The following is a 19,315-nucleotide window of genomic DNA, read 5'->3' as shown; positions in this document are numbered from 1 at the left end:
ATTATTACATTTAATAAATATTGGACATATTTTGGTGAGTTATGCGTGCGCCTGTGGATGGGAGGTGTGGTGGGAAATTCAAATTCTCAGTCCCTCATTCTAACATTCACCAATAGCAAACCCCTGCCTTAGGAAGCATGTTGCATGTTTCTAGCCCTAGCTGGATATATCTGCACAAATAATGACATTTGGGGAACAAGAATTATGAAGGACAAGGAACAGAAACTTATTTATTTATTTTATTTTACATGACTGTGTGTTTCAAACTTTATTATATTCAGGATATCTACTAGACCCTTGTTTGTAAATTACAGGTCTACAGTATATAAAAAAAAAAAAAAAAAAAAAAATGAAAAACAGTGTACCGCTTGTAGTACAAAAATCCAGACATGAAACACCCAGGAGGTTAAAATGGCTGGCAAGCAGCTGTTTATTTAAGAATAAATAACTAAATTCACAATTTTCATAAATGTAAACTCTGTGATTATATATATTATGTGGGAATTAGCTGGACAAAGAGTAGGCAATTAGCAGGACTGGATGCCAAATCAGGGTTTATTGCAAAGAAAAAACAACAACAAAAAATTGTCCCAACAGGATGGCTTAGCTTCAGCCAGTTAAAGATCAAAGACAAGCACTTATCTTCCGCTGTCCTGGGTGCTATGACAGTCCATTTCCAACAAAAAGGTAGAAAATCAACTAGGGTCACCTTGTCTGTAGAGTCTTGTCTCTCTCTCTCGCTCCCTCCTTCCCAGGAACACTGTGTAGAGGAAGGTTCTCAAGCCCTCTCCAGTAGAGTCTTTTTCCTCCCTTGCTCTCTGGCAGCCATTCCCTTTTTACTTCCTCTGGGAGCTGCACCTGGACTCTTCTCCAGCAGTGGGGAAAACCCGGGATGGCCTGCTAGAACAGCCACACTGCAATCCCTGGAATTTACAGCATTGAGACCAGCAACCTGTATGGCACATATCTGCCCTCTAGTACCTTTCCTGCTGGTTGCCTACAATGTACAGTGCAGCACAGTGTCACCAGTTTGAATCTCAGCCAGGACACTATCTGCATAGTCTGTATCAGGGGTGTCGCGATCTACCGGTAGATCGCAAAGGCAACGCCAGTGGATCACAGAGCCCTGCATTTCAAAATAAATTCTACTGCACACAGGAGTTATCAAGTCCAAGTTTTTATTGTTTGGTAGATCAATTTGATTTGGTAATTTTAAAAGTAGCTCGCAAGCCAAAAAAGTGTGGCCACCCCTGGTCTGTATGATTTCCATGTGTTTAATTTGGTTTCTTCCCACATCCCAAAAACATACTGGTAGGGTAATTGGCTTTCCCTTAAGTTAACCTTTGACTATGGGCCTGATTTATTTAAAACTCTCCAAGGCTAGGGAGGATACACTTTCATTAGTGAAGCTGGGTCATCCAGCAAACCTAGAATGGATTTCCTAAAAGTCATTTGACATTTTTGTTCTCAAATGTTTTAAATCCTGGACCAGATCCATTCCAGGTTTGCTGGATCACCCAGCTTCACTGGTGAAAGTGTATCCTCTCCAGCCTTAGAGAGCGTTATTAAATCACACCCTATGCTTTTGACATGTGACAGTAATGTGGGCATTACACTCTGACTTCTTCAGGGGAGAGACAGGGGTGTGACTTTAGACTATAAAGTAATGTGGAATGTGATAACAGCACTATAAAAAATTATACATAAGTGATGTATGAAAATATAAGTTTTTGCTTCATAAAATACCGCTCTTCTAAGTTTGGGAAAAGAACATTTTTTATGGTCATATCTGGGCAAAGTAAACAAGGCAAAAAGGCTTGTGCTAAAATCAAATCAAGACCCTAAATTATAATCCCCTGACTCCTTAAACCTGCTAGTGACCCCTGACCCCTAAACCAAGGAGCTAGTGGGGTCACCATCATTCTGTCCAACATTCAGGCAGCCAAGAAGTCTAAGAGTCACCAGCCTGCCATGACCGAGTAAACTGAACGACTACAATACCACTAGATTTAGGTTAGTGTAAACTTTTTTTTTTTAGGAAAGCATGAGAGAAACTATGTCTTTCAAAAGTTTTATACAGCAAAAATAATGAAACCTAAATTAACATTTGTATTAGTAAAACGAAGATAAAACAGCAAATGATAAGAAAACAATTTATCATTCACTGTGGATTATTTTAGGTTGTCTTTAGGGAGATATCCCCAACATGAGATGATCACTATGCCACAACAGTGGCCTGCCATTTATTAGGTGTTATTACAGCAATCATTTCAGTTCCACACGATTTGCTATTAATTCATTATTGCCAAACCTGGAGGGGAAGTCTTTTACTTGAGCTATGGAAATGATTGTGATGGATTTCTTATACCTGTTTTTTAATCAACTTGATGAATGGTCTGTTGGGTGGTGTACGCACCATACCAATAAAACAAGTCCTAAACACATTATATTTTAAATCTCATAAAAAACTACAGCAAAGTCTTATCTATAGTACATGTATCAATACCAAGCTCTAAAAAGAACAGCTAGAAATATGAATAAAACAGATATCTGACTGTGAATATATTCCATTTTCTCTGCATGTATGCATAAATGTCAGATTCCCTGTCACCAATGTCATAATACCTTCATGATGGTGCTCAATGCACTGCTAACTTATAGGGGCATGGAAAATTTACCCATCTGATTAAGTCTAAGCTGATCCATTATGACAGCAAGAGAAAATGATAAAGTACATACTTAAAAACCATAAACTATATAGCAAAGTGAAATGAAATGATAAGATGTAAAAAATCTGATAATAATATGCAAAAATCTCTATTCATATCACCTGCACAAATGCCCCTGAAATTCTACTCTTGGAATGATATTGCCAAGATTAGACCCAAGAGTGACATGTCAGTGTGCTGATCTTTAGATCATGTCACGCAGCAGCTAATTGCATATGGAACTTCTGGTACGTTACTCTGACATATTCTAGAAACCGAAATGACACTGACAGGTCTATAGCAATATGCCTGGGCATTAGGAATAAATCATTTAAGTTAACAGAAGGAGAAAACATTTGGGTGGAAAATCCATGTCTTTTTAAAAAATATATACACACACACACACATACATATACGTATACACACACACACACACACACACACACACACACACACACAACTTGAAAGAAAAAAAACATCCAAATAACATACGAATGATCCTCCCTTTAAACATAATAATCAAATCTTAACTCAACCAACAGTTTAACCCAAACAACAAGGCTGCAGGTCTGGAAGGTAAAGTCTGCATAACCAATCTCGTCCAATACATCAATGACACACTGGCTCCTAGCCGCCAAACACCGCCTCAGGGGCCTACACCATCCACCACTTAAAGGCGCGCCCCACCAACTTGGGTGTCCCCCTCACCATACCTAAACTCCGGACTCTTCTTCAACCAGACCTCAATCTCTCCACCCATCCTGCAAACCAAGAAACCACAAATCGGTACCTATGGCGTTCAAATGAACCCCATCCCTCCGTAGATACCGCCAGATCTCCTACTCAAGCTCCCTGTGACGCACCACTATTCCTCCATTACTAGCCACAAACCTCCCTACCTCGTTGTTCACCTTGATCTTGGCCTTGGTAGGCTTTTCAACTGATCTGGCTACCCTCCCAACTAGTTCTAGCCACAATATCAGACCATACAATAACCATACTCGGAAACTCTAGTCGCAACCTCAGGAAGTCCAACCGCACATCCGGAACAAATTCTCTCATGGAAATGCGCCCGAAATTATTACCCCCAACATGCAGAACAACCACGCTCGGAGGTCTATCTAGCGCCGTGCACTATCCAACACTTCATTCCTGGTACACAGATCCAGCGAACCTTTGCTTCGGCGATCCTAATTGGGGACCCTCTGGCCGGACATCCGTCCTTCGCATCCCGAACCAGATATAGGAGTGCCCAATATTCCACACCAAGCAGTGCTGACCACCTAAAATGACAAACAAAATTCACAATACCTCCCCCCCCACAAACCAACAACCATCCCTCCCCCCCAATTAACCCCACAAATTCACCATAAATGAGGTCTAACTGGAACCTTCTAGATTCCCACCACCATATAGGTCTAATGACCTCCTAACCCAATCCCCATCTGGCTGGCTCTGTAGCTGCCCCTGTGCCAAATGATTGGGAAGAAAAATTCCCCACCTCAAACCCACACAATGCTTGAAAACCGCAATGAATTGAAAACGGGACAGAAAAGCCCCATGCTCATGTACCAACAAAGGGCCCCCAACCTGCAGCCTAACCCGCAGCAAGCCCTCCACCGCCTCAACCGAGAAAGTTTTTTATGTTCTAACAATGGGCTAGAAATGAAATTTTAGGGGGTGTAAGCCACAGGTGTACCCCACTTGCACCTCTAATTTTGTTCACCTGTTCACCCCCTTCTAGAAAAATTAGTGTTCAGGTGCTAGAAGCCTCTACCAATGTGTAACAGGGTAGTTTATTTTATGGGCAGAGTTTTTACGTTCTAACGATGGCCTAGTGATGACATTTTAGTGCGTGTTAGCCACAGGTGTCCCTCACTTGCACGTCTAGTTTTGAACACCTACAATCAGGAGCTAGAAACCTCCACCAATGTGTAACCAATGTGAATTTTTCATGTTCTGGCAATGGCCCAATTATGAAATTTTAGGGGCTGTTAACCACAGGTGTCCCCCACCCCCCACTTGCACCTCTAATTTTGTTCACCTGTACCCCCTGTTCCAGAGAAATTGGGGTTCAGCTGATGGAAGCCTCCACCAATCTTTAACAGGGTAGTTTTTCCATGGGCAGAGTTTTGTTTTCTGGCAATGGCCTAAAGATGAAATTTTAAGGGTAGTTAGCCACAGGTATGCCCCACTTTTAAATCTAATTTTGATCACCTGAACCCCCCCCCATTCCAGAGAAATTTGGGGTTCATGTGCTAGAAGCCTCCACCAATGTGGAACAGGGTAGAACAGGGTGGAACAGGTGTCTCCCACTTGCACCTCTAATTTTGATCACCTGAAACCCCCGTTCCAGAAAAATTGTGTTTCAGAAGCTAGAGGCCTCCATCACTGTGTAACAGGGTACATTTTTTATGGAGCTAATAAACAATTATTTTGGTGGAGACCTCCAGATACATCAGTTCTTTAGCAAACTGTGTGCTAACCCTTGATTATCATAAAGACAAATGAAAGTAAGCAGGGTTTTTTTGCACAAAAAGAGAACTTTTATTAATTGGATCAATTGATTGTTTATCAATTTGCAAATGTTAAAGACAACTTAAGCTACGTACACACTTCCAATTATTATCGTTGGAAAACGAACGACGAACAATCCTGCACGATATATACGAACGATCGTATAGCACCGATCCTGCACATAAAGATAACGACACGATCGTTCGTAGATATTGTACACACGATAGATACGATCATTTAAGCGATAGAGGAACTATGTGTACGACAGGAAAGTGAACGGACGTTCGTTCATCACTCATGCTCTGAACATGGACGACCAACGAACGACCGTACACGCGAACGATGTTCAACGATCGTCGTCCAATCCGATCCGCCGGTCCGGTCGTTCGTTTCCAACGAGTTTCCTCGTTCGTCGGCGTCGTTGGTTTGATTGTTTATCAATTTGCAAATGTTAAAGACAAATTACATTACATTTGTCATACAAAAACAGATTGGTAATATAAAAGTATATCCTGAAAGAATATCATGGGATATCCTATATCATACATACCATATTTAACATCATAATAATGATCTAACTGGTTATTTTAAACTAATAAAAAAAAAAGGTAATTGTTGGTTGGCATAGTATCTTCCTTACAAAATGTTGTGAATTGGTAATCCTCTCCTCAACATTCAGAGTGATGCAATGGCAAATGCATATAGAGTTTAAATGCCTAGGGGATGTAGAGAGAACATATGTGGCTTTTGAAAACAACCGTGCAAGTATTTGGGCCTATTGGAAAGTAATAAGTAAAGCTGCGTACACACCTGCAATTTTTCTCGTTGGAAAGGATCTTTCACGATCCTTTCCAACGAGAAAAGACTGCACGATGCATGACGATCAATGAACGATCGTACACACGAACGATGGTCAACGATCGTCGTCCAATCCGATCCGCCGGTCCGGTCGTTCATTTCCAACGACTTTCCTCGTTCTTCGGCGTCGTTGGTTACTTTTTTTTTACGATTTTTGCCCAATCGATCGTTCGTCGTTCGTTCGTCGTTCATTTTGAACGATAAAAATTGGAAGTGTGTACGCAGCTTAACACAAAGACTAACTGCCAGGGGCTATAGCACAAACTTGCTAGGAAAGACCTATCAAAAAGTCTTGCAACTTGATACCAAGGAATTGATTTCCAAACAAGTACATACATGCACCCAACCAAAAACACCCATTATTATGAAGTTCAATGAACACCAGCAGTACATTCATCGATTGATTATAACACACACTGGAACATCCTCACTGCTGACCCCATTTTGAGTACTATTATAGATAATAAACCAAGTATCACCTATAGGAGATCACAGTCACTTCGCCACTCACTGGTTACTAGCCACTTTATGACACAACCAACCAACCTAGAACATATCAAAGTCAATGGCACATTCAAATGTGGCTCTTGTAACCAGTGTGACTGAATCTCAGAAAACCAGGCTTTGAAATGACCTAATGGTGATATACACAAAATTTACTATCATGTGAATTGCCAGTCACCTGGAATTATTTATCTAATTACTTGCCTCTGCAGGAGGTTCTATGTAGGCAAAAAGACCTTTCCTCAAACGCATTTATGAACATCTATCTCATTAAGAATTGCAAAATCACCCCCCTGTTAGTTACATTTACTTGGCTTGCGGGGACAGGGGCGCCCACTCTTGGGCACATTGGTGCCGCCCATGTTGTCCTACGTCACGCAGCCGGGGCCTGTGGTCTCCACGGACGCCGGTTGCGTGCGCGTGTACTATGGAGAACGCTACATATGAGGCGGCGTTCTCTCAGATCTCCCCGCTCCTCCACACTCATAGGAACTATTGTCTCTCCGCCGATCCTATATATCTGCCAGTGACTGGATCTGGAGTACACAAGTCTCAATCTTTTAAGGTATTATCTTTTATTTCTATAGGTAAACGTACCTTACCTATTACTTTCCAAAAAGCCCAAATACTTGCATGGTTTATTCAAAAGCCACATATGTTCTTTATATTCCCTAGGCATTTAAACTCTATATGCATTTGCCATTGCATCACTCTGAATGTTGAGGAGAGGATTACCAATTCACAACATTTTGTAAGGAAGCCACTATGCCAACCAACAATAACTATATGAGGTATTTTTTTAAATTAGTTTAAAATAACCAATTAGATCAATACTATGATGTTAGATATGGCATGTATGATACAGGATATCCCATGATATGGGATGTACCGTGCTATGCATACCAAATACTACTATTATTATAAACTACATATCTATAATGCAACTAATTATTATCTTTATTGATCTAGAGATTAACACTAGTAATACCAAAACACATGTTGCAAAGTGATTACCCCTGAGGAAGCCAAACTAGGCGAAACGCGTCGGGTGCAACTATCAATACGACCATAGGGTTTCGAATTTATGACATCTCAATTACTTATATGTTGTGTTGAGTTGGACTATGTCTAGGGCCATATATGGCCATTCTAAGAGCATGTGGACCATTACCTATAGATTTGTGTGTCCGATACAAATATATTGATTGTACCAAGTTACACCTTAACATTATGTTATTTGTTTTTTTGTGATTCATGTATACTTTTATATTACCAATCTGTTTTTGTATGACAAATGTAATGTAATTTGTCTTTAACATTTGTGAATTGATGAACAATCAATTGATACAATTAATATAAGTTCTCTTTTTGTGCAAAAAAACCCTGCTTTCTTCTCTCTTACTTTCATTTGTCTACATTTTTTATGTGCAGAATTTTTCATGTTCTGGCAATGGCCTTATGATGAAATTTAGGGCGTGTTAGCCACAAGTGTGCCCCACTTGCACTTATAATTTAGTTCACCTGTACCCCCCTGCTCCAGAGAAATTAGGGTTTAGGTGCTAGAAGCCTCCACCAATGTATAACAGGGTAGATTTATTTGATTGGCAGTTTTTTCATGTTCTGGCAATGGCCTAATAATGAAATTTTAAGGGGGGGTTAGCCACAGGTGTCCGACACTTGCACCTCTAGTTTTGTTTACCTATAAACCCCCCTTCCAGAGAAATTGGGGTTGTCCTATATTTTGTTCACCTGTACCCTCCTGTTCCAGAGAATTTGGGGTTCTGATGCTAGAAGCCTCCACCAGAGTATAACAGGGTAGTTTATGTCCTGGCGATGCCCTAACAATAACATTTTAGGGGGTGTTAGCCACAGAAGTAACCCACTTGCACCTCTAATTTTGTTCACCTGTAGCCCCCATTCCAGAAAAATTGGGGTTCAGGTACTAGAAGCCTTCACCATTGTGTAACAGGGTAGTTTTTTCCATGGGCATAGTTTTTTATGTTCTGGCCATGGCCTATTGATGAAATTTTAGGGGGTGTAAGCCACAACTGTCCTCCACTTGAACCTTCAACTTTGTTCAATGCTTAACAGGGAAGTTTTTTTATGGGCAGAGTTTATGTTCTGACGATGGTCTAATGATGAAATTTTAAAAGGGGTTAGTCACAGCTGTCCACCACTTGCACCCTTAAATTTTGTTCACCTGTACCCACCTCGTTGCAGAGAAATTAGGGTTCAGGTGCCAGAAGCCTGCACCAATGTTTAACAGGGTAGTTTTTTTTATGGACAGAGTTTTTTATGTTCTGGCAATGGCCCAATGATTACATTTTAGGGGGTGTTAGCCACAGGTGTTCCCCACTTCCAAGTTTTCTCACCTTTACCCCACTGTTTCAGAGAAATTAGGGTTCAGGTTCTGGAAACCTCCACCAATGTTTAACAGGATAGTTTTTTTAATGGGGAGAGCTTTTGATGTTCTAACGATGGCCTAATGATGAAATTTTAGGGGGTGTAAGCTACAGGTGTCCCCATTTGCACCTCTAAATTTTGTTCACCTGAACCCTCCTGCTCCAGTGAAATTGGGGTCCTGGTGCTAGAAGCCTCCACCAATGTGTAATAGGGTAGATTTTCTTGATGGGCAGAGAATTTTACTTTCTGGGAATTACCTAACAATGAAATTTTAGGGGGTGTTAACCACAGGTGTCCCCCACTTCTACCTATAATTTTGTTCACCTGTATTCCCCTGTTCCAAAGAAATTGTGGTTTAGGTACTAGAAGCCTCCACCAATGTGTAACAAGAGGGTAGTTTTTTTAATATGGGCAGGGTATTTTAAATTTTTGCGATGGCCTACTGATGTAATTTTGGCCACAGGTGTGTCCCCCACTTGCACCTATAATTTTATTCACCTCCACCCCGTTCCAGAGAAATTGGGGTTCAGGTGCGAGAAACGTCCACCAATGTTGTAAATCCCTCCTCCGCACCCTGGCTTTCGTATGAAAGCAAGGAATAGTTAAATGAAATCCTGCCTTCCGACATCACTGGGTACCGCCTGACAGAGTTGCTCAATAGGCCCCGTCTTGTGTACATCAGAGCTTCCCCCGCCCCCTTCCCTACCACGAAGGTCCACTTACCTCCTCCTTGGGCTTCTTTTCTGAGCAGACAGCTGCTGACTGGTGTTTATATACCCTCCTCCCCTGATCAAATTACATTGATTTCATTGGTTCCCTAAACAGCGCAGGATCCCGCTGATTGGTCCCTACTAGACATGGTATGTAAATTCTTTCCTGATCAACAAACAGTCCCAGTTCAAACCAGTTTATTCCGGTTTGTTCTGGATTATGAGCAGTGCCAGATCAGACAGCTGAGGGCCTCAAATCTACTTCTAAATGATTCTTTACATAGAATATAGTGGGAGCAGTGTTAGAAAAGCAACATGTTTAGTATTGTAACACTGAAATAAGTGATAAGGTTTTACCAGTGTGTATAATAAATATTATAAACATAATATATTTTCACTGTAAACAGTGACAAATCTCCTCAGAGGACTTGATTTCCCGCCTGCCTATTTAGGCTCCACCCCCAGTTTGTTGTACCTATAAATCAAATTTTACACGGGAAGTCACGCCCCTATCACTCTTCTTGGCCCTCCCCCTCGTTGTAAACCCTCCTCTTACCTTCACTGTTGTATGAAAGCAAAGAATAGTTAAATGAAATCCCGCCTTCCGACGTCACGACGTACTCCCTGTCACAGTCGTTCAATAGGCTCCGCCCCTACGCAGGCGCAGTGCGGAGTAAACAGAAAACGGAGAAGGTTGGTTCGTGTGAGCTCCGGTTTTCGCTACCGACACCGAAGACAAAGTGGGGTAGAGTAGTAGAGCGGAGAGTTAACCGGAATCCGTCGTTGAGTGTCGGTCGTTTTGAGGGAGTCAGAAAGCGCGACGCTGTGGGAGCTGTGAGGTGACCGGTTTCAGCCGGATTTTGCGCCTGCGCACTGCGCTCACACTATGGTGCAGAAGGATGGACAGACCGGGGCCGCCGAGCAAGACAAACAGGCCGGGGCTAGTCCAACGCGCATCGCAGAGCTCGCTATCTCTTCCGGAGATGAGCCGGAGATCCCCCGGGCCAGGCGGTTCCTCTGTGGTGTGGTGGAAGGTCAGTATTATATTAAACCGTCTAATATAAAGATTAACCTTCATCATAATTGTCATCCTTCATTATATCTTTCTATAAATCTGAGAATCTGAGGCCCCACAGGCCAGGCACTTCCAATGGGGGGCAGTATTATTATCCACCCTTTATTATAAGAATATCTCATCAAAGAGGAGACCCCCCTACCATCATTATTAAATAATTTTATTAAACAGGAAGTAAGCTCAAAAATGCCTAAAACAAAAAAAAAATTTTTACTTCAATCCCGCAGAGAAGTTGATCGGTCCAGAGGTGTCTTCTGTGAACTTTCTAAGTTTAGGTACGCTTTAATGTGTACCCCTCCTTGATAGGAGCCAAAGCCCCCCACCCCCGGGCCATACCCTTTCAATGAGGGGTGATGGGGGGGCTGGTCAGTATCCTCATCATCTTCCTTGTATTGCAATAATAATATTCCATAAGAGAGCAGCAACCCCCCACCCAGACATGATTACTTTTATAATACCTGCCCCTACCAGGAGAGGAGCCAGAGATTCCAAGGGATGATGGAGGGGTCTGTATTCTCGTCATTTATCATTACTTCCATATTATATACCTGTACCAGGAGAGCAGACCCCCAGGGCTCGGCCCTTCCTATGAATCACAATAATATCCCATGAGAAAGGAGACCCCACTATCATTTTATATCTCAATTATCATTTTATATACATAATCTTCTGCCCCCCCAGTCCAGGCCCTTCCTGTGCAGTCAGTATTTTTTTGTACCTCCTATTATTTGTATTTATATGAAATATATATCCTCCTGCCCTAGAACCAGCGACCTCCTATTATTTCTTCTGCAGGGTAATAGTGGGTCAGTATTGTAATTGTGTACATTACATACATATATATAGATAGATATATAAAATCTTCTTCTGGAGACCCACTGGGCCTGATGATTCTTTGCAGGCGTGTCAGTGTCATCAATAATATTTTTCTCCCATTATATATACTTACTATAAAGAATAACCCATAATACAAGATCTACCCCTCCACCATCATAATGTTAGACCTCCAACTTATTATATATAGATATATATTTACCTTCTGCCTGGACCAGGTGCTTCCTGTGCAGATGGAAAGTCACTGTCATCCCTAATATTACATGGGAGAGATGCCTGCAATTATTAGTATAGATCAGCTTCTCCAAGATTAAAGGTATACATTCCATTCTCTAAAGATGACAGAGACCCTTCCCCAGGTTTCCTTTGTGGGATGGTGGGTACATATATTGTTATATAATAATATGTCCCAAGAGGGGGAACTCCACTTCTATCATTATTTCATATCGCACAAAATTCTATATATGTGTGGCTCTCCTTTAGGAATTAGGAATAAGATATATATATATATATATATATATATATATATATATATATATATATATATATTCACTGTTGTAGCTTCTGTACTTTGTGGGTTACCTGTGGTCGTATGATATGGTATTTACATACCCCCAGTTATCTGTGTCTTCTAACCAAAAGTTAGTCAAGACTTTCTCTTACTTATGCCACATACCTATATAGAAATGTAATTCTCATGATGCATAATGACCTTGTAAATTGGAAATACCCCTATAGTGTCTGATTGGTATCAAAGAACTCCACATACCTGTTGTCTGCCCCTTATTTTGTATGATACTAAAATCCCAGCATGTTTGGAGATCTGCTTTCCGTCTACATTTAGGTCTGCAGGGTTGTATAGCCTTGGGCTAGGTACACACGTTAACTTCCATTATGTTCATTCGTCGTCTAGGGATCCGCCAGGGCTGATCTATGGACGACAAGAGCTGTACACACGTCAGATTCTCATCCAATATCAGCCCTGAGGCGATGTATGTAGACTTGGTCACAAATGAATATGTGTTTCTACTACAACCTGGAACTTGCAAGCTTCAGCTAGCCAGGCTAATGTTCTAGTCCCCCAGGACTATGGATTCCTTGCTTGGTTAATAAAACATATTGCTATGCATCTGCGTATAATTGCTGTGTATGAGAGGCTCAGATTATATCATACAAGCACAGCCAAATGCTCTGGTTAATCCCTTTATGTAATAGGACTGAAAGACTCGGGTGCGTTTAACATGTAGTTGGGACGTCTTTCCTACCTGTGGTGTTTACGTTCCATGCAAAACCCGACTAGTGAGAACAAAACAGAACAACCCAGATCCTTGCAGAGCTCCGCAGGGCAAAGGAAGTGCTGACGTGTAGAGGAGGAGATGATTGACAGCGTTATCTGATAGAAGATCTGCAAGAACCAACGGAAGTTTGTTTAGTCCAGTGTTGCATGCATGTCAGTAAATAGATATATAAATGCCATTCAGTTAGAATACAGAAAGCAAGGAATAGGTGGGATTTCCAAAGCTTTCGGAACCCGATGCTCTGAAAGGTGGTATATTCCTCTATATGCTTTGTTGGTGGTATTATTAATATTAAACAGGATTTATATAGCGCCAACATATTACGCAGCTCTGTACACGAAGTAGGGTTTTACGTTACACAGGAGGAGAGGACCCTGCCCCAAAGAGCTTACAATCTAGAAGGGGGGAGATTAACCTCACAATAGGAGGGATGACATCAAATCTATTGGAAGATCAAACATTTCTTATAAAGGTGTTAGTTTTGTAGCTTTGTGTTAGTGTCCCCTTTAGTGATTGGTTTATAGTTCAATTATGATCTTTGAAATAACTTTCTTGTCCTGGGAAACCCCTACTATATACACAGGTCACAATATATTAGTGTGGTGATCTCTGGAAAGAATGTCCCTTCCATTACTAGCCATTAGGAAAAATGTCTTCCCCTTTGGGTGACACCCGGCTCCCCGCGCAGGTGTGGTATGGAGCCAGCAAATTTAGTGGTCCGAAAAGGTTGGCGACCACTTCTCTGGAGGAACCCTAGTTAAGAAACACTGATCTCAAGGATTGATCGGAAATAATTCATATTTGGTAGGAGTGTTTCTTTCCTTAATTAGTTTATTATAAAATACATAGGTGTCCCCTTTGGGCTGACGACTTTCTTATAAATGTTTTTGTTTATTTCTTACAGAAGTCGTTGTTCTAGAACGGGTCAGCAAACTTTTTTGGCTACTAGGCCATATTAGGAGGTCAAAAAGGCACATTAGGCCAGACTCTCTTTCTTTTTCAAGTACCCCACTGATGGCTCCGCCCCCCACCTGGAACCACCACAATGCATATGGAGGAGAGGGAACGCCCCTGAAAGGAAATCCCTCTCCTCCACAATGCAAAAGGAGGAGAGGGAATGTCCCCTTACCCCAGCGGCCAAAGTGTTAACGCCGGCTGTGGTAAATAGGTAAGGGAGGCATAACAAGGAGCCTCAAGAGCAGCATGCGGCTCCGGAGCCACAGGTTGCCGACCTTGCCAGCTGGGATTAGGCCAAATCGACCAGGGGGGTTGTTAGGCCGGAACAGACTACTGGCTAGGACGTATCTAGCCTACCCCTGTTCTAGAACATGAACAGATTTCCAAGGCTGATCTGTATTTGGCAGTTGCTATTCGTTATTCAGCTTGAGTCAATGCAGATGTCATAATGAACTTAAATAACCTTGTACGTTTTTTTTTTTTTTTTGTATGCTCGTGTTTACACTGACACTTTGGTCAGAAATGTTTTAAAGTAATGCAAACCCATTTGCTAAGCTTTACTAGCTTTACTATGTTATTGTAATTGCTATTACATTTGAAGTTTTTTTTTTAATTTGCAGATTTTTTTAAATTATTCCCAGGAGGTCCTTGTTTAGATGCTTACTGATATAGGGTGACGAGCCTCTGTCCTTATCCCCTACTGGTGCTCCTCAGTTGTCATTGTGTCATGTAGGGTTCTGATGAGGACAAGTCGCCATAAATCGACATTGACAAACGTATTGCTCTATTGTGACAAGCACTTTAAAAATCCAATGCAGACACCATTGAGGTGCATGCAAGAGGGTAGGTGGCTTCAAAGAGGTATTGATGTAGGGTTTAGCAAACGTTTACCTGGAGTTCTCCAAAGTATTGAATGAGAGTAGTTTTGTATCATTATCATAGATATCATGTAAGTAAATATCACTGTTCCACATAGCGGGCAGCACTGTGGTTCAGAGGTTAGCACTCTGGCCTTTGTAGCGCTTGGGCCCAGGTTCAAATCTTAGCCAGGACACTATCTGCATGGAGTTTGCAGGTTCTCCTCCTGTCTGTGTGAGTTTCCTCTGGGTGCTCCCGTTTACTCCCACATTCCAAAAACATGCATTTAGATTTATTGGCTCTCTCAAAAATTCACCATAGACTGTATTGAAGACATGACTATGGTAGGGACATTGGATTGTGAGCACCTTTGAGAGACAGCTAGTCACATGACTATTGACTTTGTACAGCGCTGTGTAATATGTCGGCGCTATATAAATAATGTGTAGTAATAACAGGAACAGAGCCAAGTGCCCCCCTCTATCCAGGCCCTACCTTCCTGAATGTTTATCATTCATAATGCCATGCTGTGAAGACCGTTAAATATATTGCTTTTCATAAAGCCGAACTAAACCCTGCTATACTCGCCTGTCCCTAGTTCATTGGGAACACCAGCATTTTCGTCCTTCTCTTCTCTTTTCGATAGCATAGTCCACAGGGAGGTGGCTCTAAACTTACATAGGGACACCTGAGAGGATCAAACTTGCCAAGTAGAGTTGAAGCCCTCCCATGAAGTCCATGTGCCAGGAAAAAGAATCAGCTATTTTGATTGGCCGGGCTGATGTGTGTGCAGGTTTATTTAGTCCCAGCAACCACAGGGGAAGCCAGAATGTGCTCAGCGATTTTTGACAATTCTGTAATAGAGCCCAGCCTGATCACAAATTTGTATTTGAAATATATGTTCCGCTTTGCCATTACACCACAATGTGTGTTTCTGTGCACAGCAGCATGGATGCATAGCTGTACTTGTGCATGGGGCTGCCATTTTAACTGAAGCCAGCCTTAATTTTTTAGCATGAATAATGCGACAGGAAGGCTCCGAGGCAAACAGGATCCCAGCCAAGAACTTTGGCTGCTGTCATCCTCAAGAGCTATACAGTTCAGCACAATATTCTTTGTCTATTATAGAGCTTCTTTTTTTAGTTAAAGAAATCCTGTAAAATTCTCTTTTGCTCAGTAGCCCAATTGGTGCCAAGGTATAAGTGGTTAGTTTGCTTAGATTTGAACGGCTTCTTAGTTTGAAGGTTTTTGTTAAAGATGCCGGAGGACAATGTAACAATCACCATATATTGAAAATATTGTTTTGCACTTTAGTTCCATTTTTACCTTTTTCATTGTATTCATTGTATGTGTGTTCATTGTATTTTATCACTGACACAAGTGTGGAGATGTAGGTCGTGTCAGGTCATTCTCTCTGCTTGTCATATACGGTTTCTTTATGAGGTTTTGTTGTCAGAAGAATTTAACCACAAACACAGTAGTTTGCTTTAACATTTATTGTGGAAAGTTGTTTCTCAGATGTGCAGAGAGCAGAAATATACTGCAGGCTCTACCATAAATCAGCTTGGCTAATGTATATTTAAATCATCTTATAGCAAACACATTCATTATTGTTTACAACTTGTTTCTGTGTATATTTAAGGATCATGGGGTTGGATCCCTGTTCTTACCTTTACTGGTGGAAATGCTGCTCTGTGTTTTGTCTTTGTACAAAACATTGGTCAGGCCACATCTGGAATATGTAGTCCAGTTTTGGGCACCACAAAAAGGATGTTATGGAATTGGAGAGAGTGCAGAGAAGGGCAGCTAATCTAAAAAAAGGAATGGAGGAGCTCAGCTATGAGGAGAGATTAGCTGAACTGAATCTATTCTTCCTTGAGAAGAGACGTATAAGGGAGGATATGATCACTTTGTATAAAGATATAAATGGTCCATATAGAGAACTCTTTCTGATTATTCAATTTAAGATCATAACAAAGCACAAGGGGGCGCTCTTTGCGTCTGGAGGAAAAGAAGTTTAAGCTCCGGATAAGGAAGGGATTCTTCACTGTAAGGTCTGTGAAAATGTGGAATCGGCTCCCTCAGGAAGTAATTTCAGCAACTACTATAGATTGAAGAAACGGCTGGATGATTTCTAGAAGCACAGAATATAACTGTGTACTAAAGCTATAAAGTAGAGATAACAGAGACTGTTCACGATGGAATCAGGAAGGAATTTTTTTTCCTGTTGGAGCAAATTGTACCAGGGTTTTTTTTTTTTTTTTTTTGCCTTCTTCTGGATCATCTATGTCCATAGGGTTTTATATCTGGGATATGTTTATTTTCCTAGTGGTTGAACTTGATGGACTTATGTCTTTTTTCAACCTAACTATGTAATTGTATTTTCCGGTGCTGCTTAACAAAAGCCTTTGGTCACATGGTCTGTGCCAAAGGAAAATATAAGCTAGTCTAAACTATGATCTTCCCCTTCAGATAGAGATCAGATGTCTAGGCTTTCGACTTTGTGATCAGCACAGAAGGGAGTCCAGAGCATAATATACCCCAGAACAGGCAAGTTCACCAGCCTATGTATTACTTATCAATCCCAGCCAGAATCGAATTGACCGTTAAGTAATTTACAAAGCTGCATGAATAAATAGCCTGTTGTGTCTTAATATACAGAAATGGTATTGTTTCTTCAGAACACAAATTTTATTACCAAAAAGCAGAACTAAACCCTAGGAGTTCATTACTCATGCCAGATTCTTGTCCGAGATCAGCCCTGGGGCGATTATCAGACAAGGATCATCTGACGTGTACGTAACGTTATATCCTGCACAGGAGATCTGGATTTCATTTAATCCCATGAAACCATGATTATCAGGTATTCTGTAACCTGTGCATGTGAAGCTCAGCATTTTTGACTGTTTTCCATTAAAGCACTTAGGCGGGTAAGAATGCTTATTGCATTAGGGGCATTGCCTGTACCTTTCTGCAATAATTCCCTGACTGAGCCGACATTTTGAAAAGTTGAACTTTAGTTTCTCTTTAAGCTCCATTCTAATGACTACATTCTAATCTCATCCTAGACTAGGCAGTCGCAGGCAGGAAGAATAATTTCCTCTTTTCTCCTCTCCCCTATTATTTGGACTGTGATTTTGCATCAAGGTATGCCATTAGGCTTATTTGTGACAACTATACAGGAGTTGCATAACCCTGTCATCTCTGTGCAGCCTTCTCAGTTCATGAGAATGATGCTGGATGAGGCCTGAACAAAGATGGCTGATAAAGTTAGTAATAAAGGGAAGCCCTCGGTTCATTGCACAGAAGAAAAAATTGACAATAAAGCTTAAAATTGAAGGAATTAAATTTTGTTTCCTTGCGTAGGTTGTAGGTTTTTTGTTCTTGCAGTAATAGAACGCTCATAGATCATATTTTGCAGCTTTAATTCTCAGAGAAGCCATCAGGTAATCATTTTCTATAGCTCCTTCCAGCTGATAAGGTGATTTTATATTTCGCAGAGGCAGTATGTTAGAGAAATGATTGGGATGTCACTCTGCGGCTTGATGGATAATTTTATGTGCCAGCTAAAAGAGTACATTCTGTAGAAATGTAGCCATTCTATACTGGCTTTTAGAGTTCTGCGGCTGGTGATCATCTAGTCGCCTCAAATGATATTTAGGCGTTAATATTACACAAGAAAGCATGCACTATTCTTGTTAAACCCAGGCATTTTGTTAAGCCAGGTGGGAAGAAATTGTATGCAGGTTTCAGCCTCTGCATTGTGATCCAACTCTTAACTATCCACCCGAAAACAACTGGGTGGTTAGTGAAAAATGCTGGGTGGTGTGCCTGGCTAAAAGGGGCTATGACATAGAACAGTACGATCAATAAATGTTCCATATGTATCTCTGTTGTGTGTATTTGACTTAGATGACCTTTATACAGGAACTTAACAAGAGGAGATGTTTTACACAGACCCTGTCATGCACCAAAAGTGTTGTACAAGGAACTTATAATTTTCTTTGTTGGCTCTTCCATTTCTTCCTATCTGCTCTTTTGCAAAGCATAACGCCCTGATGGGAACTTTAGTGGCCAACGCTTCTGGATGTTGGTTGTGTTGCAGTGTTCATACCAAAAATTATTTTAAGCTGTGTGGGAAGAAATTGTAGGTGGGTGGTGGCCCCCATATTAAGACACCGTTCATCAGTAACAACCCAAAAACACCCGGGTGGTTACTGAAAAGTGCTGGATGGTTCACCTGCTAAAGGGAGTCGGGAGAACACTGTGTTGCTCTGCTGTAGTTTCTCCCGACAGCCCCTACTGCACCACTATGTTCCTTTAGAGCTGCAGGAACATGGGGTGGTGTAGTTGTCAGATTAATGGCTTTGGATAATCCTCATAGCCTGGTGGTCCTTTGAGCAAAAGTTGTGTAAATGGGTTTTGCAGTTTGTTTGTTTGTTTTTTTTGCATTGACTCTGTAAAGCAGCGGTCACCAACCGGTGGTCCACGAGAAAATTTTGGTGATCCGCGGCTCTGGCGGGTGCACCCCCGCGGACTATGTCCACAGTGCACATCCCTGTCTCAGGGAAGTGGGCAGGCTGTGTCACTGGA

The 19,315-nt window shown here is 41.4% G+C and overlaps 1 protein-coding gene across 1 annotated transcript in view; it reads left to right on the top strand.

Moving 5' to 3' along the window:
* The first annotated feature begins 10,383 nt into the window (after positions 1–10,383).
* Positions 10,384–19,315, top strand: part of OGA (O-GlcNAcase) — a 35,514-nt gene continuing 26,582 nt past the window's right edge. Inside the window, exon 1 of the mRNA XM_072424463.1 lies at positions 10,384–10,734. Within this exon, the coding sequence (XP_072280564.1) occupies positions 10,587–10,734 (148 nt within the window). The 5' untranslated portion in view covers positions 10,384–10,586. The remainder of the gene's footprint in view (positions 10,735–19,315) is intronic.

Source organism: Pyxicephalus adspersus, chromosome 10, assembly GCF_032062135.1.
Source record: "Pyxicephalus adspersus chromosome 10, UCB_Pads_2.0, whole genome shotgun sequence".
NCBI classification, from domain to species: domain Eukaryota; kingdom Metazoa; phylum Chordata; class Amphibia; order Anura; family Pyxicephalidae; genus Pyxicephalus; species Pyxicephalus adspersus.
The sequence above is the reverse complement of the archived record's forward strand: the minus strand, read 5'-3'. Positions and strand labels throughout refer to the sequence as shown.